Source organism: Hyla sarda, chromosome 8, assembly GCF_029499605.1.
Source record: "Hyla sarda isolate aHylSar1 chromosome 8, aHylSar1.hap1, whole genome shotgun sequence".
Taxonomy (NCBI): domain Eukaryota; kingdom Metazoa; phylum Chordata; class Amphibia; order Anura; family Hylidae; genus Hyla; species Hyla sarda.
In genome coordinates, this window is record NC_079196.1 from 231,068,730 (window position 1) to 231,088,726 (window position 19,997).

The following is a 19,997-nucleotide window of genomic DNA, read 5'->3' on the forward strand; positions in this document are numbered from 1 at the left end:
GAGGGTGGGACAAGAAGGGATCTGTGCAGACTTCTGACTTGTCCATAATCCTGATGTGTGAGCCAGGAGCATGTTATAGAGCCTCAGTGCACACTGTCCTGCTTATTCTTGTGTACAGATTCCTGCTTGTTCTTAGTGTATAGAGCCCTGCTTGTTCTTAGTGTACAGAGCCCTGCTTGTCCCCAGTGTACAGAGCGCCGCTTGTCCTCAGTGTACAGAGCCCCGCTTGTCCTCAGTGTACAGAGCCCTGCTTGTTCTTAGTGTACAGAGCCCTGCTTGTCCCCAGTGTACAGAGCCCCGCTTGTTCTTAGTGTACAGAGCCCCGCTTGTCCCCAGTGTACAGAGCCCCGCTTGTCCTCAGTGTACAGAGCCCCGCTTGTCCTCAGTGTACAGAGCCCCGCTTGTCCTCAGTGTACAGAGCCCCGCTTGTCCTCAGTGTACAGAGCTCCGCTTGTTCTTAGTGTACAGAGCCCTCCTTGTCCTCAGTGTACAGAGCCCCGCTTGTCCACAGTGTACAGAGCCCTGCTTGTCCTCAGTGTACAGAGCCCTGCTTGTCCTCAGTGTACAGAGCCCCGCTTGTCCTCAGTGTACAGAGCCCCGCTTGTCCTCAGTGTACAGAGCCCCGCTTGTCCTCAGTGTACAGAGCCCCGCTTGTCCTCAGTGTACAGAGCCCCGCTTGTCCTCAGTGTACAGAGCCCTGCTTGTCCTCAGTGTACAGAGCCCCGCTTGTCCTCAGTGTACAGAGCACCGCTTGTCCTCACTGCACAGAGCCCCGCTTGTCCTCAGTGTACAGAGCCCTGCTTGTCCTCAGTGTACAGAGCCCTGCTTATCTTCAGTGTACAGAGCCCTGCTTGTCCTAAGTGTACAGAGCCCTGCTTGTCCACCCTCACTTCCTGTATTTGGACTCCTCTTAGAGACAATAGCTGTAGGGACAAAAATATTCACATTTTTTAATCAATGTATATTACAAATATACATATAATGGTATTATCTACATCATATAAAAAGTTTTTGTTGATGGCAGGAACACTTTAACCCCTTTCATTTGAATGGGACAGTTCACAAATCATCTGCCGTCTCAGTTTGGATTCGCTGGACCGGCACATGCAGGGGAACAAATCTTGCTGCGTTCCACCTGTCCAGCGATCACAAACAATGGACACCGGATGATGCACAACTGATGCACTTACTGATGCACTTCTGGCATCAGTTGTGGCATCAGTTGTGGCAATTTGTGCCGGACATCGCTTATATGTAACTCTAGCCTAAGAGCTTCGATTGGTATAAAAGTCAGAAGGTCTTGTTATATATAGTGTTGGGCGCGAATATTCACATTTCAAATTTTTATCGCAAATATCGCAAATTTGCGAATTCGCGAATATTGCGAATATATTGCGAATGTATATTAGAAATTACAAATCTTTTTTTTTCTTTTTTTTTACAGAACACATCACAGTGATCTCATCCCTCTCTGCTTCCAGCTTGTGGTCCAAAGAAGGCTCCTATACTATTTACTGTGTGAAACTGTGGAGCGCAAATATTTTTCATATGCGCAAATTGGCCCTAATTTACTAAGAGTGTTGTATAGTTTTCTTTGTGTTTTTTTCCCCCCAGATTTTTTTTCCACAGTGTTTACTAAGGTTTCCCTACATTTTCCACTTTCTTTACACTTTTTTTTTTACACCCGCTCTGATCTGTCGGGTTTTCTTCAGCTCAAATCCACCACATTTTCCGTGGAAACCATTGTAAATATGTTGGGTTTTTGTGAAAATGTCAGGAACACACCCTTTTCGGTGACCACGCCCCCTTTTCCCAATGGCCACACCCCAGTTTCGGGTTTTCATAGCAAAATGGAGAGTTAGTCGGGGTTTTTTCCATTCCGGCACAAAATCTGTCGCAGACAGAATTTCTGTCGCAATGTGCCAGAATCTGGTGCACAATCCGACAGAACATGTCAGGTTTGCAGTGGTAAATAAGGTATATTCTTTCTATTAGCTTGTGGGCCAATGAAAATGATGCAAAGACACTTGTCATAGGTTATCAACATCCCTAGCAACCAATAGGAAAGTCCCCCTCCCCCCTTCACTATATAAGTTTCCTGCCAGCAGCGTTTTTTTGCAATTTCATGTGCGATTACGTGAATATGCAACAAATACGGAAATACACAATGAATATAACCAATACGCGAAATTCCCGATTATAGGATGAATATTCGTTCATATATTCACAAACTAATGCGAATTCGAATATTGCCTATGTCGCTCATTAGTAGTCAAATGGAGGGAGGAGCAATGAAACCTGAGGATCTCGGGGCCTATAACTTCCTCCGCCTTCTCCTCCTCCTTCTCCTTCTTCTTCTCCTCCTCCTTCTCCAACTCCTTCTTCTCCTCCTCCTCCTCCTTCTCCTCCTTCTCTTCCTCCTCCACTTCCTCCTTCTCCTCCTCCTCCGCCTCCTCTTCCTCCACCTCCTTCTCCTCCTCCTCCTTCTCCTCCTCCTTCACCTCCTTCTCCTCCTCCTTCTCCTCAAGCTCATTTCCTCCTCCTCCTTCTCCTCCTCATCCTCCTTCTCCTCCTCCTCCTTCTCCATCTCCTCCATCTCCTCCTCCTCCTTCTCCTCATCCTCCTTCTCCTCCCCGTCCTTCTCCATCTCCTCCATCTCCTCCTCCTCCTCCTTCTCCTCCAGGAATCTCTATTAGAACTCAGGACATTTACTGGGAGAACTTTATTACTTTCAGCAGCTGTTACTATGGGAACAAAGATTTGGAACAGATGTTTCTGCTCGTCTACATTTTATTGTTACGTATTTACCAGGTCAGGATAAGATCATTTACCGTTCTAACTTCCATATTTATATGATGTTGGGAAATAACGGGGACGGTTACATCTATGGATGATTTATTTCCAAGTTACAAGACCACTGCACAAAGGCCTTGATTTATCTTTCAGGGACAGTGTGGATCCTGTGGAGAAGGCACACAGGCTTGAAGTTTTGCAACATCTGGAGGACTGTAGTTTGTAGACCACTGCACAAAGGTCTTGATTTACCTTTCATGGACAGTGTGGATCATCTAGAGAAGGCAGACAGGCTTTCTGGGCATTGAAGTTTTGCAACATCTGGAGGGCTGCAGTTTGAAAACCACTGCACAAAGGCATTGATTTACCTTTCAGGGACAGTGTGGATCCTCTAGAGAAGGCAGACAGGCTTGCTGGGAGTTGACGTTTTGCAACATCTGGGGGACTGCAGTTTAAAGACCACTGCACAAAGGCCTTGATTTACCTTTCAGGAACAGTGTGGATCCTCTGGAGAAGGCAGCCAGGCTTGCTGGAAGTTGAAGTTTTGCAACATCTGGAGGACTGCAGTTTGAAGACCACTGCACAAAGGCCTTGATTTACCTTTCAGGGACAGTGTGGATCCTCTGGAGAAGGCAGACAGGCTTGCTGGGTGTTGAAGTTTTGCAACATCTGGAGGACTTCAGTTTGAAGACCACTGCACAAAGGCCTTGATTTACCTTTCAGGGACAGTGTGGAACCTCTAGAGAATGCAGACAGTCTTGCTGGGCGTTGAAGTTTTGCAACATCTGGAGGACTGCAAGGTGGAACTCCGCAAGTGGTAATTCTGCCTTGTGAATAGACCCTATGGCTAGGTTCACACTGCAGAATCTCTGGGCAGAATTTCTGCAAGAGATCCCACAGGAGGAGCTAGGACTGAGTGGACTGCATTGCTGCCCCATAGACAGCAATTTATTTCTGGGTAGATCTTTTGAAAGGTCTGCTCAGAAATGCATTGCCATCTATGGGGACGGCAATGCAGTCCGCACGGTCCTAGTGCTGCCAGCTTGATCTCCGTCAGAAATTCTGCCCAGATATTCTGCAGTGTAAACTTAGCCTTAGTGTGTTGTAACTAAGTTGAGTTGTAACAGTTATCAGTATAAAAGACACCTGTCCACAACCTCAAACAATCACACTCCAAACTCCACTATGGCCAAGATCAAAGAGCTGTCGAAGGACACCAGAAACCTGCACCAGGCTGGGAAGACTGAATCTGCAATAGGCAAGCAGCATGGTGTGAAGAAATCAACTGTGGGAGCAATTATTAGAAAATGGAAGACATACAAGACCACTGATAATCTCCCTCGATCTGGGGCTCCACGCAAGATCTCACCCTGTGGTGTCAAGAACGGTGAGTAAAAATCCCAGAACCACACGGGGGGGGGGGGGGTTTGGGGGGAACCTAGTGAACGACCTGCAGAGAGCTGGGACCAAAGTAACAAAGGCTACCATCAGTAATACACTACGCCACCAGGGACTCAAATCATGCAGTGCCAGACGTGTCCCCCTGATTAAGCCAGTACATGTCCGGGCCTGTCTGAAGTTTGATAGAGAGCATTTGGATGATCCAAAAGAGGATTGGGAGAATGTCATATGGTCAGATGAAACCAAAGTAAACTTTTTGGTAAAAACTCAGCTCGTTGTGTTTGGAGGAGAAAGAATGCTGAGTTGCATCCAAAGAACATCATACCTACTGTGAAGCATGGGGGTGAAGACATCATGCTTTGGGGTTGTTTTTCTGCCAAGGGACCAGGACGATGGATCCGTGTAAAGGAAAGAATGAATGGGGCCATGTATTGTGAGATTTTGTGTGAAAATCTCCTTTAATGAGCAAGGGCATTGAAGATGAAACGTGGCTGGGTCTATCAGCATGACAATGATCCCAAACACACCGCCCGAACATAAGAAGCATTTCAAGGTCCTGGAGTGGCCTAGCCAGTCTCCAGATCTCAACCCCATAGAAAACCTTTGGAGGGAATTGAAAGTCCGTGTTGCCCAGCGACAGGCCCAAAACATCACTGCCCTAGAGGAGATCTGCATGGAGGAATGGGCCAAAATACCAGCTACAGCGTGTGAAAATCTTGTGAAGACAGAAAACATGTGACCTCTGTCATTACCAACAAAGGGGATATAACAAAGTATTGAGATGAACTTTGGTTATTGACCAAATACTTATTTTCCACCATAATTTGCAAATAAATTATTTAAAAATCAATGTGATTTTATGGATTTTTTTTTCTCATTCTGTCTCATAGTTGAGGTTATAACCTATGATGAAAATTATAGCCTCATCTTTATAAGGGGGAGAACTTGTACAATTGGGGGCTGACTAAATACTTTTTTGCCCCCCTGTAGGAAGTTTATTGTTCTCATTCCTCAGTTGTATCTTTGACACAACATTAGTCATAACATGAAACAGAGTTGTAGACATGAAAGGATATTCCATTATTTGCTGAAACATCCAATCCTGTGCAGACCAATATCTTACTAAGGGCTTCCGAATGGTATATAAAGCCAGAATGTCTTGTAATATAGAGGGAGAAGGAAGCTCCACAGGAGAAGCAATAAAACCTGAGGATCTCGGGGCCTAAAACGTCCAGGAATCTCCATTATAACTCAGAACATAAGACATTTACTGGGAGAACTTTATTACCTTCAGCGGCTGCTACTGTAAGAACATTTTGTATCATTCTTTTATATTTTGTATCATTCTTTTATATTTTGTATCATTCTTTTATCTATCCTTTGTATGTATCGCCTTATTTTTGTGTACATTACATATTGTACTATTTGCTCGTACCTAAGAGACTGGGACTATTTTTGACATAGATTCACAGTTCTGATATTTGTTATCTGTGCGGCAGGAAACCTAGGCTATAGGGGGGTACAAAGGTTACTGTCACATCTGGGCCCTGGAGCCTTAGGGAACGTGCACACTAGACTGATTTATGTTTGGAAATTCACACAACAAGTTTGCAGCAGATTACAGGACCAGAAAAGTTCATGCGATTTTTTAAACCTGATCGTAGCGTAAAATTTCGCAAGAGACATATGTAACAGATTTCCCAAAGAAAAGCAATGGCGGCTGCATGTTTACAGTATGGTCCCGATGCACACAAAATCATATTAGTATATATTCCCTGTATTATTGGCTTAATAAACATCTTTTACCCTTTAAGTTTTAAAGCAATACAGATTTTCCTCTAATAATTTCCCTAAAATTTTACCCTGCTATAATTAGCACAACTGGACTATTAAAGTCTTTTTTTTTTTTTTTACATTTTACATTCATACTTGTCCGGGGTCCAGTGCCTTCTCTGTACTTGTCCGGGGTCCAGTGCCTTCTCTGTACCTTTCAGGGCTCCAGTGCCTTCTCTGTACCTGTCTGGGCTCCTGTGTCTTCTCTGTACCTGTCAGGGCTCCTGTGTCTTCTCTGTACCTGTCTGGGCTCCAGTGCCTTCTCTGTACCTGTCTGGGCTCCAGTGTCTTCTCTGTACCTGTCCGGGTTCCAGTGTCTTCTTTCTACCTGTCCGGGTTCCAGTGCCTTCTCTGTACCTGTCTGGGCTCCAGTGTCTTCTCTGTACCTGTCTGGGCTCCAGTGCCTTCACTGTACCTGTCTGGGCTCCAGTGCCTTCTCTGTACCTGTCCGGGCTCCAGTGCCTTCTCTGTACCTGTCCGGGCTCCGGTGCCTTCTCTGTACCTGTCTGGGCTCCAGTGTCTTCTCTGTACCTGTCCGGGCTCCAGTGCCTTCTCTGTACCTGTCCGGGCTCCAGTGCCTTCTCTGTACCTGTCTGGGCTCCAGTGTCTTCTCTGTACCTGTCTGGGCTCCAGTGCCTTCACTGTACCTGTCTGGGCTCCAGTGCCTTCTCTGTACCTGTCCGGGCTCCAGTGCCTTCTCTGTACCTGTCTGGGCTCCAGTGCCTTCTCTGTACCTGTCCGGGCTCCGGTGCCTTCTCTGTACCTGTCCGGGTTCCAGTGCCTTCTCTGTACCTGTCTGGGCTCCAGTGTCTTCTCTGTACCTGTCTGGGCTCCAGTGCCTTCACTGTACCTGTCTGGGCTCCAGTGCCTTCTCTGTACCTGTCCGGGCTCCAGTGCCTTCTCTGTACCTGTCCGGGCTCCGGTGCCTTCTCTGTACCTGTCTGGGCTCCAGTGTCTTCTCTGTACCTGTCCGGGCTCCAGTGCCTTCTCTGTACCTGTCCGGGCTCCAGTGCCTTCTCTGTACCTGTCTGGGCTCCAGTGTCTTCTCTGTACCTGTCCGGGCTCCAGTGCCTTCTCTGTACCTGTCTGGGCTCCAGTGTCTTCTCTGTACCTGTCCGGGCTCCAGTGCCTTCTCTGTACCTGTCTGGGCTCCAGTGCCTTCTCTGTACCTGTCCAGGCTCCAGTGTCTTCTCTGTACCTGTCCGGGCTCCAGTGCCTTCTCTGTACCTGTCAGGGCTCCAGTGCCTTCTCTGTACCTGTCCGGGCTCCAGTGTCTTCTCTGTACCTGTCCGGGCTCCAGTGCCTTCTCTGTACCTGTCAGGGCTCCAGTACCTTCTCTGTACCTGTCCGGGCTCCAGTGCCCTCTCTGTACATGTCAGGGCTCCAGTGCCTTCTCTGTACCTGTCAGGGCTCCAGTACCTTCTCTGTACCTGTCCGGGCTCCAGTGTCTTCTCTGTACCTGTCCGGGCTCCAGTGTCTTCTCTGTACCTGTCCAGGCTCCAGTGTCTTCTCTGTACCTGTCCGGGCTCCAGTGTCTTCTCTGTACCTGTCTGGGCTCCAGTGCCTTCTCTGTACCTGTCCGGGCTCCAGTGTCTTCTCTCTACCTGTCCGGGCTCCAGTGCCTTCTCTGTACCTGTCTGGGCTCCAGTGCCTTCTCTGTACCTGTCTGGGCTCCAGTGTCTTCTCTGTACCTGTCTGGGCTCCAGTGCCTTCACTGTACCTGTCTGGGCTCCAGTGCCTTCTCTGTACCTGTCCGGGCTCCAGTGCCTTCTCTGTACCTGTCTGGGCTCCAGTGTCTTCTCTGTACCTGTCCGGGCTCCAGTGCCTTCTCTGTACCTGTCCGGGCTCCAGTGCCTTCTCTGTACCTGTCTGGTCTCCAGTGTCTTCTCTGTACCTGTCCGGGCTCCAGTGCCTTCTCTGTTCCTGTCTGGGCTCCAGTGCCTTCTCTGTACCTGTCTGGGCTCCAGTGCTTTCTCTGTACCTGTCCGGGCTCCAGTGTCTTCTCTGTACCTGTCCGGGCTCCAGTGCCTTCTCTGTACCTGTCAGGGCTCCAGTGCCTTCTCTGTACCTGTCCGGGCTCCAGTGTCTTCTCTGTACCTGTCAGGGCTCCAGTGCCTTCTCTGTACCTGTCCGGGCTCCAGTGCCTTATCTGTACCTGTCAGGGCTCCAGTACCTTCTCTGTACCTGTCCGGGCTCCAGTGCCCTCTCTGTACATGTCAGGGCTCCAGTGCCTTCTCTGTACCTGTCATGGCTCCAGTACCTTCTCTGTACCTGTCCGGGCTCCAGTGTCTTCTCTGTACCTGTCCGGGCTCCAGTGTCTTCTCTGTACCTGTCCAGGCTCCAGTGTCTTCTCTGTACCTGTCCGGGCTCCAGTGTCTTCTCTGTACCTGTCTGGGCTCCAGTGCCTTCTCTGTACCTGTCCGGGCTCCAGTGCCTTCTCTGTACCTGTCCGGGCTCCAGTGCCTTCTCTGTACCTGTCTGGGTTCCAGTGCCTTCTCTGTACCTGTCTGGGGTCCAGTGCCTTCTCTGTACCTGTCCGGGCTCCAGTGCATTCTCTGTACATGTCAGGGCTCCAGTGCCTTCTCTGTACCTGTCTGGGCTCCAGTGTCTTCTCTGTACCTGTCCGGGCTCCAGTGCCTTCTCTGTACCTGTCCGGGCTCCGGTGCCTTCTCTGTACCTGTCCGGGCTCCAGTGCCTTCTCTGTACCTGTCCGGGCTCCATTGCCTTCTCTGTACCGGTCCGGGCTCCAGTGCCTTCTCTGTACCTGTCCAGGCTCCAGTGCATTCTCTGTACCTGTCCGGGCTCCATTACCTTCTCTGTACCTGTCCGGGTTCCAGTGTCTTCTCTGTGTCTGTCCAGACTCCAGTGCCTTCTCTGTACCTGTCTGGGTTCCAGTGTCTTATCTGTACCTGTCCGGGCTTTAGTGCCTTCTCTGTACATATCCGGGCTCCAGTGTCTTATCTGTTCCTGTCCGGGCTTTAGTGCCTTCTCTGTACCGTTGTGGGCTCCACTGCCTTCTGTGTACCTGTCAGGGCTCCAGTGCTTTCTCTGTACCTGTGCTGGATCTATTGCCTTCTCTGTACCTGTCCGGGCTCCAGTGCCTTCTCTGTACCTGTCCGGGCTCCAATGCCTTCTCTGTACCTGTCCGGATTCCAGTGCCTTCTCTGTACCTGTCTGGGCTCCAGTGCCATCTCTGTACCTATCAGGGCTCCAGTGCCTTCTATGGTACTCCGATCCTCCCTCAGTGCGGCTGCAGTGCCTCTCTTTGTCCTGATGGCCTTACATGTCACAGGGCCGTTCGACACAGAGTGTAGTGGCCAGCCTGACCAATGAGGAGATGTGAGCGCTGGGCCAATCAGCCTCAGTGCCAGCGCTCATGCCTCCCAGAGGTGGGATATTTAAACATGTAGATGCTCCTGTAATGTTCTGACCTCCTGTGACTTGACCTTTTGCCTGTTCTCAACTCTGCTCCTGTCTGCTGACTTTGTAGGTTTGATCCATTGTCTATCTTGACTGTATTTTGCCTATGATTTTGTATTACACTGCCCTCTAGGTTCAGACTCTCTGGCGTGTTCCTGTCTCCTCTTTGTCTTTGGTCCAGTTTTTGCCCTTGAGTTATTGAGCTAGACTGCTTAAAGCTTCTTTGACACCCCTGCCCCATTTGGGGGCTGCAGTTTTGGTTGGGTCATCCAAGTGGGTAGGAACAGGGTGCTGGATCCCAATCTGCACTGATCCCCATTCCGGACAAGACAGGTTTTAGTTTTGATTTTTTAATATTTGATTGATTCACTTTTTTTTTTCAAATCTTATTTTTATTAGAGTTTTAAAGAATACCTGTCATGATTTTGTAACATTTACTGCCCCATCATGAAAAGCCACTCCTGCCTTTATTTTTATTATTTTTTAGTTTTCTAGCTTGATATTGCTCTGTATTTTCTGCTCAATCTCAGACAGCCCAAAGCAGTTCAGTGTGAGATGAGCTATGATTGGTTAAGGCTGCACACACCCCCGCATCACGCCAGACTGCATTTCCTGATTTTGGACTTTTGCCAGGCCAGCAGGAGTCCAAAGTCTGTGAGGAAATGTGCTCTGGACAAGTAGTGAGACATCTAGTGGCAGCTTTTTTAAACACAAATAAAACATAGAAAACTTTTTTTTTTTAAACAAAGTACACTAGAAAGATTTTATGACAGTGCCCATTTAACATTTTAATTAACAAACATGTATGCGTAGGATAAATTATACAGTGCAAGTCATGAAAAGCGTCAATAGACAAGTTAAGATTCCCTTTACCCTTCTCCCATAACAGATAGCCACTGTGTATTTTCTTCCAGTTATATATTGAAACTAGCTGAGTACCCAGCATTGCCCGGTTTTTCCTTCCTAAACCTTGTTGAGGAGTAAAATAAACAAAAGAGGAAGCTTTTCACTTCATATCCCGTCCTCATATATTGTTGTCATATCCCAACCCCATATCCCGACCTCCCATCCCGACCTCCCATCCCGACCTCCCATCCCGTCCATCTAACCCAACCTCCCATCCCGTCCATCTAACCCAACCTCCCATCCCGTCCATCTAACCCAACCTCCCATCCCGTCCATCTAACCCAACCTCCCATCCTGTCCATCTAACCCAACCTCCCATCCCGTCCATCTAACTCAACCTCCCATCCCGTCCATCTAACCCAACCTCCTATCCCGTCCTCCTATCCCGACCTCCTATCCCGACCTCCTATCCCGTCCTCCTATCCCGACCTCCTATCCCGACCTCCTTTCCAGTCCATCTAACCCAACCTCCTATCCCTTCCTCCTATCATGACCTCCTATCCCATCCTCATATCCCATCCTCCTATCTTGACCTCCTATCTCAACCTCCTATCCCGTCCTCCTATCCCGTCCTCCTATCTCGACCTCCTATCACGACCTCCTATCCCGTCCTCCTATCCCGACCTCCTATCCCGACCTCCTATCCCGTCCTCCTATCCCGTCCTCCTATCCCGACTTCCTATCCCGACTTCCTTTCCCAACCTCCTATCCCGACCCGTAATATGTGTACCAGGTATTGAAATATCTCCAGCCGTACGGAAGTTATGTGGGAACATACATTTCCCATTGATTTGCATGGGACTTTAAACAAAAACCCTGACCCTCACAAATGGGGGTAGTTAAGGGTTAAATTAACTATCCTATATTTTAAGTGGACATATAAGTAACATGTGACCAAGTATTATGGAAATATCTCCAGCCGTTTGGAAGTTATGCAGTAACATATATTTCCCATTGACTTGTATGGGACTTTAAACATAAACCCCGCCCCTGGCAAATGGGGTGAGTAAGGGTTAAATCACCTATCCTATGTTTGTTGGTGACATATATGTAACATGTGGCCAAGTTTCATGTTAATATCTTTAGCCGTTTGGATGTGATGCTGGAACATACACACAAATACATCACACACACATACATACACACACACACACATACATGCACACGTTGAGTTTTATATGTATAGATACGCCAAAGATTCAGCACGTCCTTCACAAGAATGTTTTCAGCCCCCTCCCCTATTATTTATGCACATGATATGATATTATACTTATATCCCTGCAGATGTATTTCTCTATAGAAAACTTCAAAAACGGCAACAGGATCATCGAGAAGCTGGAAGATTTCCTGGAGAAAGAGGTAATGGGAATGACAGAGGATAATTCTCAATACTCTTATGTCTCTGCTTCATTATCTTTCGGAAAATTATATATGAATTTCTATTAAAATGACCAGAAAAATAATGACAATATATGAGAATGACGTCATGTTACCCCAAGAGATCTCCTCCTCCTGTCTGCTTAGCAGGATTGTTAAAGGGGTACTCCGGCCCTGAGACATCTTATCCCCTATCCAAAGGATAGGGGATAAGATGTCTCACCGTGGGGGTCCCGCAACTGGGGACCCCCGCAATGTTGTTTTCGCCACCCACCTGTTCGAGCTGCACACCGCGGTGCTAGCTCACAAACAGCCGGGTGGCGACCACGGGGCCGGAGCATCGTGAAGTCATGACTCCGCCCCCGTGTGATGTCACGCCCCACCCCCACTATGCAAGTCGATGGGAGGGGGTGTGATGGTACTTCGGCCCGTTGTCGCCACCCGGCTGTTTGTGAGCTGGCACCGCGGCTACAATGGTCCCAATGATCAGAAACACATGCAGACTCCACGGATACCGATACTGGAGCACGGCAGAGCCACATATGGCCACCGGCTCCTTCACCATCAGCCTGTGTACATGTTCCAGAGACATAGTGTACAGGTAATCAGGCAGATAAAGGAGGGCGGAAGCTTGGATGGCGCTGCTGGAAAATCGAAGTGCAAGATGCGACATTCAAAGGTGGAACCAATCTTAGATTTTAATAGTTTTATTAATGCAACACATTTCTGGGTATTAAAAAACCCTTTCATCAGGCATTAAACTATTGAAATCTAAGATTGCTTCCACCTTTGAATGCTGCATCTTGCACACCGATCCTCCATCAGTGCAATCCAAGCTTCCGTCCTCCTTTATCTGCCTGATTGTCTAATATTATGCTGAGGTCCTCGGCGTGGGAAGCCGCAGCAGCTGAATACATCCACACCTTTGTAAGTGTTGTTCCTCGATTCTGCACAACCCGTCCAGATGAGCGTGTCTATAATTCAAGCTCCTTACAAAAATCCCCTGGTGATCCCGCACAAGGAAGCCTTTGTGCTTTATGTCTTTCAGAGAGTGTACAGGTGGCAGGATATATTCACCCATGGCTGCCTCCTTCTCCACATAACTGGTAACCATAAGACTGCTGGTATTGTTTGGGGCATGAGGCCGGGGATCTAGAGACTTTGGGGGATATTTATCAAAGTTGTCTATGTCCAAACTATATAGACCAAACTATAGAGCAATAGGCCGGTCTATTCTGCGCCTAATTTATCAAAAGGCGCACGACTCTTGATAAATTCTGTGCACAGACTTCGGGATCTATGCTTTAGACTGTATTTAAACCTGCTCCAACATGGTCTGACATTTTGGCGTACTTTCAGCCTGTGTGACTTGTCGCTGAAAAGTTGCTTTTGATAAATCCAGCACCAATGCATTTTTCCATCTAAAATAGACTAGAATGCATCATGTTCTAAAAATCCTCTAAAGCAAAAGTCGCAGAAAAGTCGCATATATTTAGACTGCAACTTTCTGTGCGGCAAATTTAGATTGAAAAAAAACAGTCTAAATCCTTTGATAAATATCCCCCTTTGACTTTAAAGAGGTATTCCTGCCAAAGGCATCTTATCCCCTATTCAGGATAGGAGATAAGATGTCTGATCGTGGGGGGGCCCTTTGCTGGGACCCTTCATGATCTCTGTGCAGAACCCACATTCTATGCCGGGCTTCTGATCCAGTCTCGGAAACCTCTGTGTTAACGGGACTGGAGAGGTGATATCTGATATGGTCAGATCAACGCCAGCGTTACTGCACACAGGATCATCTCTAGTAACTCTGCATACTATTCAAGAAGTTTGCATTGTACATTTTGGACCTGAGGAAGGCACTTTGTATGTGCCGAAATGCGTTGTCCGCTTTTTTTGCAAAATAAATATGTTTGTCCTGTACTGGCCTGAGTCTCTCCATTCTGTTACCTATGCAAGCAGCACCTCCTATATACTGTTTTTGTAGCTTTAAGTTGCCTATCATGATTCTCCACTGGCTCTTGCATAAGATCCCAGCCCCGGTCGGAGTGCAGCAGCTCCTACTTTACCACTCACAACTACCTCTTGTGAGCTACTGTCACGATGCCGGCTGGCAGGTAGTGGATCCTCTGTGCCAGAGAGGGATTGGCGTGGACCGTGCTAGAGGATCGGTTCTAAGTCACTACTGGTTTTCACCAGAGCCCGCCGCAAAGCGGGATGGTCTTGCTGCGGCGGTAGTGACCAGGTCGTATCCCCTAGCAACGGCTCAACCTCTCTGGCTGCTGAAGATAGGCGCGGTACAAGGGAGTAGACAGAAGCAAGGTCGGACGTAGCAGAAGGTCGGGGCAGGCAGCAAGGATCGTAGTCAGGGGCAACGGCAGGAGGTCTGGAACACAGGCTAGGAACACACAAGGAAACGCTTTCACTGGCACTAAGGCAACAAGATCCGGCGAGGGAGTGAAGGGGAAGTGAGGTGATATAGGGAAGTGCACAGGTGTAAAGACTAATTGGAACCACTGCGCCAATCAGCGGCGCAGTGGCCCTTTAAATCGCAAAGACCCGGCGCGCGCGCGCCCTAGGGAGCGGGGCCGCGCGCGCCGGGACAGAACTGACGGAGAGCGAGTCAGGTACGGGAGCCGGGGTGCGCATCGCGAGCGGGCGCTACCCGCATCGCGAATCGCATCCCGGCCAGAGGCGGTATCGCAGCGCCCCGGGTCCGTGGAACCGACCGGAGCGCTGCAGTGAGAGGAGTGTAGCGAGCGCTCCGGGGAGGAGCGGGGACCCGGAGCGCTCGGCGTAACAGTACCCCCCCCCTTGGGTCTCCCCCTCTTCTTGGAGCCTGAGAACCTGAGGACCAGACTTTTGTCCAGGATATTGTCCTCAGGTTCCCAGGACCTCTCTTCTGGACCACAACCCTCCCAATCCACTAAAAAGAAGGTTTTCCCTCTGACCTTTTTAGATGCTAAAATTTCTTTGACGGAGAAGATGTCCGAGGAGCCGGAGACAGGAGTGGGGGGAACAGATTTGGGAGAGAAACGGTTAATGATAAGTGGTTTAAGAAGAGAAACATGAAAGGCATTAGGAATACGAAGAGAAGGAGGAAGAAGAAGTTTGTAAGAGACAGGATTAATCTGGCGCAAAATCTTGAAAGGACCAAGATAGCGTGGTCCCAACTTATAGCTAGGGACACGGAAGCGGACATATTTGGCGGAGAGCCATACCTTGTCTCCAGGGGAAAAAATGGGAGGAGCTCTTCTTTTCTTATCCGCGAATCTCTTCATGCGTGAAGAAGCCTGTAAGAGAGAATTTTGGGTCTCTCTCCATATGATGGAAAGATCACGAGAAATTTCATCCACAGCGGGCAGACCAGAGGGCAAGGGGGTAGGGAGGGGGGGAAGAGGGTGACGGCCGTACACCACGAAAAACGGGGATTTGGAGGAAGATTCAGAGATTCTGAAATTATACGAGAATTCGGCCCAAGGTAGAAGATCTGCCCAGTCATCCTGGCGGGAGGAAACAAAATGTCGTAAATAGTCACCCAAGATCTGGTTAATTCTTTCTACTTGTCCATTGGATTGAGGATGGTATGCAGAAGAAAAATTTAATTTAATCTTGAGTTGTTTACAGAGAGCCCTCCAGAATTTAGACACAAATTGGACGCCTCTATCCGAGACGATCTGCGTAGGCAACCCGTGAAGACGAAAAATGTGTACAAAAAATTGTTTAGCCAACTGAGGCGCTGAAGGAAGACCAGGAAGAGGGATGAAATGTGCCATTTTGGAGAATCGATCAACGACCACCCAAATAACAGTGTTGCCATGGGATGGGGGTAAGTCAGTAATAAAATCCATACCAATCAGAGACCAAGGTTGTTCGGGGACAGGCAGAGGAAGAAGAAAACCAGCGGGCTTCTGGCGAGGAGTCTTATCCCGGGCACAGATAGTGCAGGCTCGCACAAAGTCCACCACATCAGTCTCTAGAGTCGGCCACCAATAGAAGCGAGAGATGAGTTGCACAGATTTCTTGATGCCCGCATGACCTGCGAGATGGGAGGAGTGACCCCATTTGAGGATTCCGAGGCGTTGGCGTGGAGAAACAAAGGTCTTTCCTGGAGGAGTTTGCCTGATGGAGGCTAGAGAAGTGGAAATCAGGCAGTCAGGAGGAATGATGTGTTGAGGAGAGAGTTCAATTTCAGAAGCATCTGAGGAACGAGAGAGAGCATCGGCCCTAATGTTCTTATCAGCAGGCCGAAAGTGAATTTCAAAATTAAATCGGGCAAAGAACAGAGACCACCTGGCCTGACGAGGATTCAGCCGTTGGGCAGACTGGAGGTAGGAGAGGTTCTTGTGATCGGTGTAAATAATAACTGGGAATCTTGATCCCTCCAGCAGATGCCTCCATTCCTCAAGTGCTAATTTAATGGCTAGAAGCTCTCGATCCCCGATGGAGTAGTTCCTCTCCGCCGGAGAGAAGGTCCTAGAAAAAAAACCACAAGTAACAGCATGCCCGGAAGAGTTTTTTTTGCAGAAGGACAGCTCCAGCTCCCACTGAGGAGGCATCAACCTCCAATAGGAAGGGTTTAGATGGGTCAGGTCTGGAGAGCACGGGAGCCGAAGAGAAGGCAGACTTGAGTCGTTTAAAGGCGTCTTCCGCTTGAGGAGGCCAAGACTTGGGATCGGCATTTTTTTTGGTTAAAGCCACAATAGGAGCCACAATGGTAGAAAAATGTGGAATAAATTGCCTGTAATAATTGGCGAACCCCAAAAAACGTTGGATGGCACGGAGTCCGGAGGGGCGTGGCCAATCTAAGACGGCAGAGAGTTTATCTGGGTCCATTTGTAGTCCCTGGCCAGAGACCAAGTATCCTAGAAAAGGAAGAGATTGGCATTCAAACAGACATTTCTCAATTTTAGCATAGAGTTGATTGTCACGAAGTCTCTGAAGAACCATACGGACATGCTGGCGGTGTTCTTCTAGATTGGCCGAAAAAATTAGGATATCATCAAGATATACAACAACACAGGAGTATAACAGATCACGAAAAATTTCATTAACAAAGTCTTGGAAGACAGCAGGGGCGTTGCACAGGCCAAAGGGCATGACCAGATACTCAAAGTGTCCATCTCTGGTGTTAAATGCTGTTTTCCACTCATCCCCCTCTCTGATGCGGATGAGGTTATAGGCGCCTCTTAAGTCCAATTTAGTAAAGATGTGGGCACCTTGGAGGCGATCAAAGAGTTCAGAGATGAGGGGTAAGGGGTAGCGGTTCTTAACCGTGATTTTATTAAGTCCGCGGTAGTCAATGCAAGGACGTAGAGAGCCATCTTTTTTGGACACAAAGAAAAATCCGGCTCCGGCAGGAGAGGAGGATTTACGGATAAAGCCCTTTTTTAGATTCTCCTGGACGTATTCAGACATGGCAAGAGTCTCTGGGGCAGAGAGAGGATAAATTCTGCCCCGGGGTGGAGTAGTGCCCGGGAGGAGGTCGATAGGACAATCATAAGGCCTGTGAGGAGGTAGAGTCTCCGCTTGTTTTTTGCAGAAAACATCCGCGAAGTCCATATAGGCCTTAGGGAGACCGGTTACTGGAGAAAGCACAGAGTCACGGCAAGGGTTACTGGGAACCGGTTTTAGACAGTCCTTGGAACAAGAGGGCCCCCAACTCTTGATCTCCCCAGTGGACCAATCCAGGGTTGGGGAATGAAGTTGAAGCCAGGGAAGTCCAAGGAGAATTTCCGAGGTGCAATTGGGGAGGACCAAAAGTTCAATCCTCTCGTGATGAGATCCGATGCTCATTAGAAGGGGCTCCGTGCGGAAACGTATGGAACAGTCCAATCTTTCATTGTTTATACAATTGATGTAAAGGGGTCTGGTGAGACTGGTCACTGGGATGTTGAACCTGTTGACGAGAGAGGCCAAAATAAAATTTCCTGCAGATCCAGAGTCCAAGAAGGCCACAGAAGAGAAGGAGAAGGCAGAGGCAGACATCCGCACAGGCACAGTAAGACGTGGAGAAGCAGAGTAGACATCAAGGATTGTCTCACCTTTGTGCGGAGTCAGCGTACGTCTTTCCAGGCGGGGAGGGCGGATAGGACAATCCCTCAGGAAGTGTTCGGTACTAGCACAGTACAGGCAGAGGTTCTCCATGCGGCGTCGTGTCCTCTCTTGAGATGTCAGGCGAGACCGGTCGACCTGCATAGCCTCCACGGCGGGAGGCACAGGAACAGATTGCAGGGAACCAGAGGAGAGAGGAGCCGAGGAGAAGAAACGCCTCGTGCGAACAGAGTCCATATCTTGGCGGAGCTCCTGACGCCTTTCGGAAAAACGCATGTCAATGCGAGTGGCTAGGTGAATAAGTTCATGAAGATTAGCAGGCATTTCTCGTGCGGCCAGAACATCTTTAATGTTGCTGGATAGGCCTTTTTTAAAGGTCGCGCAGAGGGCCTCATTGTTCCAGGATAATTCAGAAGCAAGAGTACGGAATTGTACGGCATACTCGCCAACGGAAGAATTACCCTGGACCAGGTTCAACAGGGCAGTCTCAGCAGAAGAGGCTCGGGCAGGTTCCTCAAAGACACTTCGAATTTCCGAGAAGAAGGAGTGTACAGAGGCAGTGACGGGGTCATTGCGGTCCCAGAGTGGTGTGGCCCAAGCCAGGGCTTTTCCAGACAGCAGGCTGACTACGAAAGCCACCTTAGACCTTTCAGTGGGGAACTGGTCCGACATCATCTCCAAGTGTAATGAACATTGGGAAAGGAAGCCACGGCAAAACTTAGAGTCCCCATCAAATTTATCCGGCAAGGATAGTCGTAGTCCAGAAGCGGCCACTCGCTGCGGAGGCGGTGCAGGAGCTGGCGGAGGAGATGATTGCTGGAGCTGTGGTAGTAACTGTTGTAGCATAACAGTCAGTTGAGACAGCTGTTGGCCTTGTTGCGCTATCTGTTGTGACTGCTGGGCGACCACCGTGGTGAGGTCAGCGACAACTGGCAGAGGAACTTCAGCGGGATCCATGGCCGGATCTACTGTCACGATGCCGGCTGGCAGGTAGTGGATCCTCTGTGCCAGAGAGGGATTGGCGTGGACCGTGCTAGAGGATCGGTTCTAAGTCACTACTGGTTTTCACCAGAGCCCGCCGCAAAGCGGGATGGTCTTGCTGCGGCGGTAGTGACCAGGTCGTATCCCCTAGCAACGGCTCAACCTCTCTGGCTGCTGAAGATAGGCGCGGTACAAGGGAGTAGACAGAAGCAAGGTCGGACGTAGCAGAAGGTCGGGGCAGGCAGCAAGGATCGTAGTCAGGGGCAACGGCAGGAGGTCTGGAACACAGGCTAGGAACACACAAGGAAACGCTTTCACTGGCACTAAGGCAACAAGATCCGGCGAGGGAGTGAAGGGGAAGTGAGGTGATATAGGGAAGTGCACAGGTGTAAAGACTAATTGGAACCACTGCGCCAATCAGCGGCGCAGTGGCCCTTTAAATCGCAAAGACCCGGCGCGCGCGCGCCCTAGGGAGCGGGGCCGCGCGCGCCGGGACAGAACTGACGGAGAGCGAGTCAGGTACGGGAGCCGGGGTGCGCATCGCGAGCGGGCGCTACCCGCATCGCGAATCGCATCCCGGCCAGAGGCGGTATCGCAGCGCCCCGGGTCCGTGGAACCGACCGGAGCGCTGCAGTGAGAGGAGTGTAGCGAGCGCTCCGGGGAGGAGCGGGGACCCGGAGCGCTCGGCGTAACAGCTACTACCATAATTCGACACAAAATTCGGCATTGCATTCTATATTGGGAGCGCCCCCTATTTTTCTTTTTCTCTTTATCTATCCGTCATCACATCACGCCCCCTTCATTCATGTCTACAGAAACACAAAAGCTTCCGAGTCTAGAGCAGCAGCCCGGCATAGAATGTGGGTGCTGCACAGGGATTGCGGAGGGTGTCCCAACGGTGCCTCCCTGCGATCAGACATCCTATTCCCTACCCTTTGGATAAGGGATTAGATGTCTTTGGCCGGAATACCCCTTTAAGTCCCTTCATTTACAAGTGTAATATCGGTCCCTAATAGGGCTACATCCTTTTCTTTTTTCTGTATCTCTTCCAGGCTGTTTAGGTAGTTGGTTGGGTTTACTTTTTACACAAGATCTGGATATTTGCCCCCATGGGTGGTTTGGGTAGACATACCCTGGTCTCCCAGGAGGGGTATCAGACAATAGACATCTTGTATGTAAAGGAATGAGAGGTGTAATTCCTGTAATGTCCTCTGATGTTTATAATCTGCTCA

The 19,997-nt window shown here is 49.3% G+C and overlaps 1 protein-coding gene across 1 annotated transcript in view; it reads left to right on the forward strand.

Annotated features, from left to right (window-relative positions):
* LOC130284954 (uncharacterized) overlaps positions 1-19,997 on the forward strand; it is a 66,000-nt gene that overhangs the window by 18,751 nt on the left and 27,252 nt on the right. Inside the window, exon 2 of the mRNA XM_056535937.1 lies at positions 11,638-11,712. Within this exon, the coding sequence (XP_056391912.1) occupies positions 11,638-11,712 (75 nt within the window). The remainder of the gene's footprint in view (positions 1-11,637; positions 11,713-19,997) is intronic.